General features: G+C 37.1%; 1 protein-coding gene across 2 annotated transcripts; it reads right to left on the bottom strand.

Annotated features, from left to right (window-relative positions):
• Window positions 1-513: 513 nt before the first annotated feature.
• On the bottom strand, window positions 514-4,265 carry LOC149162199 (GDSL esterase/lipase At2g04570-like). Of its 2 annotated transcripts, none has more exons than XM_089435644.1 (5): window positions 3,895-4,265; window positions 3,667-3,797; window positions 3,331-3,564; window positions 947-1,205; window positions 514-842 (listed from the first exon to the last, which is right to left on the bottom strand). In XM_089435644.1, the coding sequence occupies exons 1-5, from the start codon at window positions 4,154-4,156 to the stop codon at window positions 646-648; spliced, it is 1,083 nt and encodes a 360-aa protein (XP_089291770.1). In that variant the 5' UTR covers window positions 4,157-4,265; the 3' UTR covers window positions 514-645. The 2 variants fall into 2 exon arrangements, with proteins under 2 accessions (XP_089291770.1, XP_089291771.1); XM_089435645.1 differs by having other exon boundaries at window positions 584-842; window positions 969-1,205.
• Window positions 4,266-8,624: the final 4,359 nt, after the last annotated feature.

The raw sequence follows: 8,624 nt of genomic DNA, 5'->3' as shown, positions 1-8,624 counted from the left end.
TTCCTCCTCTGGAAGTGCCTCGACGGCTAAGCAGACGCTGTCGAGGTCTCACCATCCTTACAGTGGTCGAGGAGAGGAAATTCAAACAGACCACAGAATAATCCAACAGACACCTCGAGGAACAGACTGTGGAATAACCCAAACAGACAACGAGGAGATCCTGGTGGAGACGAAGAGGCAGGGCATCTAGGATTGCAGAGACCTGCCAAAAGGAAGAACCACCAACATTCCCTGACCTACCGCAGCGACATGGTTTATAGCCTCAGCTACCTTACCTTGGAGCGCGCCCGCCATAACTGCAACCTCCACTTGAGCCGAATCGCCGTGCAGGGCATTTACTATGCTCTGCTGCATAGCCTTATACCAGCCGCTTGCAATGCCTGTGCGAGCCTTGCCTCCGACGTCTGCCACGTGATGGCATATGGCCTGCGACACACTCCCGTCCCATCCTAACTAACACCCGCATCCGGGGAATAAATTTCAATTTTTGATATATAACCATTATATAAAATATACCAAAATTAAATCTTTACCCTTAATTTAATAATTATTAATAATTAAATTACACTGTTAAATATGGAAATGAAGAATGTTAACTTCCATCATTTAAACAATTATTATTAAATCAATGAATCTCAATCATAATCATAACAATTGAGGGATATCTCTCTCGAGCACCATTTGAGCAGTGAGGTTGTACGTCTGCTGCGTGGAATGGACAGAATCCCAGAAGACGTATTTGGACGCATTTGGACAACTCAATTTGCTATCTAATTTGTTGCAAAGCATTCCCACTTCTATTAATCCCGTTGCGCAGCAACCCTTGTTGGATGTCTCAAACCCTGCAACAAATCCATCACAACAACCATATTATAGCAACAACAAAAAAGTTAAAAAAAAAGACATGACAGTGAGTAAAAGAAAGATTTTTCATTATAAACCATACCATATTTGGTAGGATTTCTCACAATGTCTATGAAGGATTCGTAAATGTCGATATAGACCATTTTAGCGTCCAGAAACTGAGCTTTGAGGCTAGATATGGCTGCTTTCAGTTTCGTGTTGTAGCCGAGGGCCGCTTGGTTCAATTCATCGACACAACCATCCAGTCCAGGTTTTCCATAAAGTGTTTTCTGCTCAGGGAGGCATCCCGGTGGTGCCACGCTATAAATACCAAATTTGCGCGCACCTACACTGTATAGATCCTGAAATTTATTGCGGTGGATAGTGGCATTACAATTTGTAAGTAGAAAAGAAGCATTCATCAAATTAGACTTGAAAATTTAAGCAACTTACATAGCTTCTATTGTGTAATATGCCAATTAAATAAATAAGTGACTTTGTCTCGCTGCACATTAGCAGTTTTTTTAACTTATACCGTTCAGTCCGAGTAAGGCAACTACATGGCTTGTTATTTTTCAGAAAAAAAATTGGGTATTGGTGACATTCCATAAAACAAATCTACCTCCATGCAGGTGTGAGCCAAAGTGGGGTTGTTGATCCAACTAAATAAACAAGTTACTTCCTCTGCAAGCAAGAAAATTTTTGGGTATGTGTACTTCTCAAATCTACCTCATTAAATTGTGAGCAAGCGTTCAGCCCAAGGCAGCTATGCAACTTGTTATTTTAAAAGAGAAATTTTGGGTATTGGTACCTTTGGAGAAAAGAAATCTACCTCAGAAATTTTGGGTATTGATACATTTTGAGAAAAGAAATCTACGAAAAATCAGATAGTGAGCAAGAGTGAGGTTATTAGTAAAATAAATTGTGGGTATTGGTACATTTTGAGAAAAGAAATCTACGAAAAATCAAATAGTGAGTAAGAGTGAGGTTATTAGTAAAATAAATTGTGAGGTTGTTAGTAAAAATAAATTGTGAGCAGGAATGCGGTTGTTACTAAAATAAAGTAAACAAATATCTTTCAATGCCTAGAGGTAGCCATTTCTTAAAACTATACAGTTTAGTCAAGGTAAGTTAGCTACATAACTTCTTGTTTTAAAAGAAAAAAAAAATGGGTATGGGTACTTCTCAAATCTAACTCCACCAAATTGTGAACAAGAGTTCAGCCCAAGGCAGCTACACAGCTTGTTATTTTAAAAGAGACATTTTGAGCATGGGTACCTTTTCTAATTTTGGGTATTGTTATCTTATGAGAAAAGAAATTTACCTTCGTTAAATTGTGAGCAAGAGTGAGCTTGAGATTGTTCGTAAAATTAAGTAAACAAGTTTCTTTCAATCTTGGATAAAGAAATCTTACCTCAATCAAATTGTGAGCAAGACTGAGGTTGAGATTGTTAGTAAAATTAAGTAAACAAGTTTCTTTCAATCCTACATGTCATGTTAGTAGTTTTTCTTAAAAATATACAGTTCAGTCCATGTAAGGAAGCATGTTAGTTTTAAATGTCATGTTAGTAGTTTTTCTTAAAAATATACAGTTCAGTCCATGTAAGGAGCCATGTTAGTTTTAGGGAAAAAATTTGGATGTTAGTAGCATTTTCTTTTAGTTATACAGTTCACTCCAAGTAAGGGAGCTTGTTAGTTTTAGGTAAAATTTTGGGTCCGAGTAACTTTTGAGAAAAGAAATCTACTTGCATCAGGTTGAGGAAGGATAAGGTTGTTAGTACCCGTTAAGAGTAAGAGTGTTGATACTGAGTTCAGTAAATTATTTTATTTTTATAAGTTTTGAAATAACAACTATTCTTAAAACCACTCAAACTGAATCCAGTTCACTAATCACACAATTTATTAGGTATAAATATCCCAATTAAACAAACAAGCTACATAATTTGTTATATATGAATATCCAAATTAAATAAACAAGTTATTTCCTTGCCTGCATATATATTAGCATTAACAGCTTCTTTAAGAGCTATACAGTTCAGTCAAAGGAAGGCATCTGCATAGCTTGTTATCTGGGAATATTCCAATTACATTGTTTGATATCCTTGAATATCCCCTATTAAATAAACAATTTACTTCCTCTACCTGCACATTAACAGCTTCTTTTAAAGCTATAGAGTCCAGTCGAAGAGGTATTTATAAACACGTGCACTTTAATACTGGGTTAATCTAATCTAAACCCTGGATGTATTAATTATGAAAAAAAAAAAAAATCATAACTTTTTTACTACATTATCAGAGATTCATGGGAACTATAGATGTATCAAGCAGCTTTTTTTTCCAATGCAGGTTGAAAGGTTACAGACATTTAGATTCATACTGGATGTATTAAATAAGACAGTTTTTTTTCAAAGTATTGTCTACAGAGGAATGATATTAAAGGAACAAAGCTAATTAGAAGCTGTAAGCAACGTTTAAATAACGTTTTACCTGGACGAAGTTCCGGAAGATTTGCAGCAGGAAATCTTGATATTGCGAAACACTGAACTGCTTTCTCCTGATGGGCAGAGTAAAGTAATTTTCAATAAAATCGTTGGTTCCCGAACAGGATAGGACTATGGCTTCTCGAATTATTTTGGATGCCTCATCCTCTCCCACTCGCTCTTCCAAGAGCACACGGTAATCCCTGAATAATTCCGCTTGTTTCCACATTGGTATCACAGACTGCACCAATATTCAACAATGTTTCTCAGTTTCAGTCACAAATCGCCAACTCCTCAAAATTTGAAATGTTCTGAAAAACATGAGAACCCAAAAAACACTTACACCAATCCCGGCAGTGAGGTTATCATATCCAGTTCCTGCAGAAGCAAAGCTAACGCCTGTGACGAGATCTTGGGTATTGAGATCAGGATCTAAAAAAGGTGGTAACATCTCCTTGAGCCCCAATGCTGCAGCTGCAAACCAGAATTGATTTCAAGAATTAGGCACTAGTTAGATTATGTTATTTTATATAGCAAAAGAGTAGGGAACAACTGTTTTTGCTGGATATACCAATGAAATCTGTTGAAAGTTTGCCATTCGAAAATCGGCCTGTGGGCTTTTGATCGGCGAAATCTTGACCATATGGAGGAAAGTCGGCTCTGAACATTGTGGGAATGTAGTTGTTATTGCCCGGATCCACAATCGAATCCCCAAAAACGAACAGAGCAGGCACTTTGCCTGTAATGTTGTTGGCTCCTGCATTGGCCCTGGCTATCCCTGCCAAAATACAGAGAAGCGATAATACGAAGGAAAAACGACTCAACTGCGACATGGCTGTGAGCAGAACTAAAGGTTGTTGGCAGAACTAATGATCGTCTTGATCTGCAATCTTATTAATTTCTGGCTGTCAGTTCGATCATTGCAAATGGAAATTCTGTGGCACAGTAGTAGTATTTATTTGGTTTATTCAGAAAACGAACACATTACCTACTCCAACGCGGCTCAATGAATGACTGCGAGTAAAGCATGTTGTGGTAGTTAGAAGCTGTAGTAATGCACAGCGCTCATCTGTACTAGCGACATAAAGTTTCAATTATGATTGCAGCAGAAAGCACGAGCAAATCTGCTGGCCAGTGCCGTTACCAACGTCCTTCTGAAGAGTCATTAGAGGTTGATTCTTTTCATGCTGACAATATAAAATATAGCATCTTTTTCAGTTAGTGGATTGGACAATCTATGATAACTTAGTTACCAAATCGGTATTGGGAAACTATCATTCCTTATTATTTTTAGATTAGGTTACTAAAAGAAAATTATGTCATTTTCAATTAGCCGTTAGTGGTCCATATGGGGTAGCTTAGTGGTCCATATGGAGTAGACTCTCAGTCCCTAAATGTCAACCTTTCAAGATATTTTGATATAATAATTTTATATTTTAAAGTTAAAATGAAATGTTTAAAACATATGATATATATTATTGGTGAATAGTCCACGGGATTTGGATATAGTGCGATAGGTGTTCTGATATCCGGAGTGAGAGATTGGAAATGATAATATATAGTTCCATCAAATTTTAAAAAAATTATTATTCGAGAATAATTTAAAAGTTAAAAAAAATGATATTTTATATTTTTTGTATTTAAAGTATTATGATTCATAATGAATTAAGTGCAGTTTTTATTTAGAAATCATAAACTGAATGTACTGGTTGGTTTGAAATGCGTTGGTCAAAAATTTGTCTTAAGTGATTTTTACCAAAAGACTTTGCTTAATATTTTATATTTAAAAAATTAAAATATTTTTAAATATAAAATATAAATATTTATATATTAATGGTGATTGATAAATAATTAATGATGTTAAATGCAATTTCAAAATTTCAACATATTTTTAAAATAAAATTAATTAATATATTAATTATATTCATAACATTTTAAAATTTAAAATATTTTTAAAATAAATTTGATTAATATATTCCTCAGATGAGGTGCTTCATGTGGGGTTTGGGTTGTCATTGTCCCACCTGGCCATATGACCAATGGATATAGCAATGCATCCCCTTAAATGTTTAAACATGTAGCGAGATCATGACACGAGGGACACCATTCATAAGATGTCTAACACTCATCAAATGGAGTGCCACCTAGCTCGCTCTCTAGATTCTTGTCAAATCTTCTCACTCTATCAAATGATCTCCACACCTACTTCCCTTACATGCTAACCTTGTGTGGCTAGTTGAATGTTATTGCTATGAAGGGATTCAATGCTCACGTCATGGTTATCAACCACATCAAATTCAGAGGCAACTTCAAATAGAAGGCTCTCTCGTGATGTTGAGCATTTTGGATAGTTAAACTAGGAGCTATGGAAACTCAGACTTATCTTTCGCAAAGAAGTTGGGTCCTTCGTTGCCAATTTGACGATGCCCACTCCTCTGATCCTTATACTCAGTTGACTATTCCTTTGATTAAGCAGCTTTCAGACATTTCCGACTTTCTTAGAGAGTTTCAAGGAAAGGAATGCTAGCTCATTAGTGAGCTTTGCTCCATGAGATTGGAATTTTCCTTTCCTAGTGTTGACATGCAATTTGAATTGACCATGAGAAGTTATTTTTGGACAGAAACTTATCCTATTTTTCGGACTTGGCTAGAGCTTTTTGGTGCCGTGGAATGCCAATGCGACATTAGGTTGACCTCTCTCTATGGTAGGTTAATTCTCCTCACCCCCTAGTTATTTCTTGCTCCTTCATTTGTTGGTGACTTTGTCTTGAACTCCACCTCTATTAAAGTTTTAGATTTGATTTCCTACCTGTTGGTTGTCGTGCCCTTGCATTTTTGTTGGCACCTCAATTTGTCCTAGGTCTCGAATATTTGTGGAGCTCCTACTCTATGGACCCATTCTTTCCTGGAAAATCAATTGTTTGTCTATATCTCTTTTGACTTCTACCCTCAGCCCTAGACCCTGTTATGGGTGCACTCTCCTATAAATATCTCATTCCCTATCCACCCATGACTCTTCTCTAAGAACCCCCCCCCCCCCCTCGCTCTTTCGCCCAACCCTCCTCATTGTGTAAGTAGCATGCCCTGTCAGTGAGCTCATGTCCTTTTGGGGGGAACATACTATCAAGAGTGTAGCAATCGAGGTAATATATGAACTCAACTTAGAGCTGAAGGCTTGGCAACATATTTTGGGATCTCATGCTGCCACATATTCAAGAAGGACTCTCGCATGTTGAAAGAGAAACAGCCAACCAATAAAGTCTTCTCCTAAACATGGAGGTACTAGTAGACATGGTTGATTGGATTCTTCATACATGTCACACATCTCGTTGATATAAAGACAATATATGTGCACGGTGGACCTATATTGGCACATGAAGTATCTATTGGGAAAAGTCTTATTGAACAAGCATGAAAATAGAGAGGACTTTCTCCTCTCCATAGAATACCTTCATCGTGTTGAAAATAACAACAAGAAATGCTAAAAATAGAAGTGCTATAAATAGCAGCTCGGGTACCAGTGTTGGACATAGCAACAAGGAATGAAAAATGGAAGTGCTATAAATAGCATTTCGAAATGGATTCCAAGTTTAGTTAGTCCTTGAACTAAAATTGAGAAGTAAAATTCGAATTTGTTCTTAGCAGCGGTTTGATTAATAATTAATTAATTCATCTTGAGTTAATTAGTTGTAGAAAATCAAACATGAAGTCTATGTGAAGACATGCAACAATTTCTCCATTGATTGAGGAATTTATCCCTTAGTTAAAGAGATAAGGATGAGTTGTAATTTGAGTTGTAATTAGTTAGCTCAGTTAACTGAGTTAAGTCCAGTTAGATTAGTTCCAATAGTTTGTGGAATTAATTGTGAGTTCAGTTAGTTAATGCATGCATGCATGTAACTGCTACTCTCTAGATAATTGAATATTCTCTCATAAATAACTCATGCATGTAAATGCTACTCTCTAGATAACTGAATATTCTCTCATAAATAACTCATGCATGTTAGTTCAGTCAGAGACCCAGTTGAGATCAGAGGAAGTGACAGTGTATTATCAGTTGGAGGATTTTTTCCTATATAAGAAACTCATCCATGCAAAAGGATCTTATCTCCTTTAGGATTGCGCAGTTAGATCAGAGGTTAGTGAGTGTGTGAAGAGGCCAATTCACACAGGTGGCAGCACTAGACCCCAAAGAAAACTGCTCAAGGAAATAGGAGGCTTGGAGGGCAGAGGAGAAGGTTTATGAGAAGCCTTTGACTGTCTATGAGCAGCAATTGGATTACATAGAGAGCAGGATAGCTTGTGAGCCGATTCTTTTTGTAATACTGAACATGTTTCCACTTGTATGATAATACAGAGATTGGGGTTTTAGGCTGAGGCTTTCCCCAAGTTATTTCTTTTGTGTTATCTGTGATTGATTTCTCATTCTTAGTTATATGTGTTCTCATTGATTTTGCTCATATTCGATTAAGCTTCCGTAAAGTTTGTTGTAGAAGTAGATGTTGTATTTTGCTTTAGTATATTGCATAATATGTTGATCTACCGTGGGAATTTCTACATGGTATCATAGCAAAGGTGATCAAAGCGAAGAACAATATACAAGAAGGGAGAAGTTTGAAGTTTGAGGTTACTGAATATAGAAATCGAGTTCTTATCAAATCCCAATTTCACTAATGACATTCAGCGGTTTAAGACTCGAGTATGCCCTTGATGGCAGCTCAAATTATATAGCCTGGAAGGATCTCATGGAAGCAGTATTAGAGGACAACAGTCTAAGGACTTCATTGATCAAGAAGTCCCCAAGCCGGCAGCAGCTAATGCTACAGAATTGGCATAATGGAAGAACTGTGTGGCTAGAGCATGGAGAATCCTCCTGGAGGGACTTCAAGACCACATTGTCTCGAGCCTCCATCGGAAGGAGACACCACTTTTGATGTGGAAAACATTTAAAGATCTATATCAGAATAGCAGCGATCAGAGGAAGTTGGCGCTGAAAGACAAGCTTCGGAAAATCAAGTGTGAAAAGAGTGACACAATCCCTACATATTTGAACAAGCTCACCACCTTGCAAGGGTGAGCTTGCAAGTGTAGGGATCACGACCACTAATGATGAAATGTTGAGTCTTGCACTCCTCGGTCTTCCTAAGAGCTGGCATAGCTACCAAGACTCGGTTAATGGAAGAGAAAAACTGCCGGATTGGGAATGACTTTGGTCAGATCTGATGCAGGAGGAGATAAGAAGAAGCACCAGAGATGGTTTCCCATCTAAGAAGGATGAAGAAAACTGTGCCTTATCGAGGC

This window comes from Pinus tabuliformis, chromosome 5_2 (assembly GCF_031772625.1).
Source record: "Pinus tabuliformis cultivar Carrire ecotype Pingquan chromosome 5_2, CPIR1, whole genome shotgun sequence".
Lineage (NCBI taxonomy): Eukaryota > Viridiplantae > Streptophyta > Pinopsida > Pinales > Pinaceae > Pinus > Pinus tabuliformis.
Note: the sequence above shows the minus strand (reverse complement) of the source record. Positions and strands in the feature narration are given on the sequence as shown.

Bases quoted from the DNA above. Each gene is read 5' to 3' on its own strand.
- LOC149162199 (XM_089435644.1), bottom strand. From the start codon at position 4,156: ATGTCGCAGTTGAGTCGTTTTTCCTTCGTATTATCGCTTCTCTGTATT. The intron at 3,565-3,666 runs GTAAGTGTTTTT...ATATTGGTGCAG, and splicing joins ACCTCACTGCCGGGATTGGT to TCTGTGATACCAATGTGGAA. The intron at 1,206-3,330 runs GTAAAACGTTAT...AATAAATTTCAG, and splicing joins TCTTCCGGAACTTCGTCCAG to GATCTATACAGTGTAGGTGC.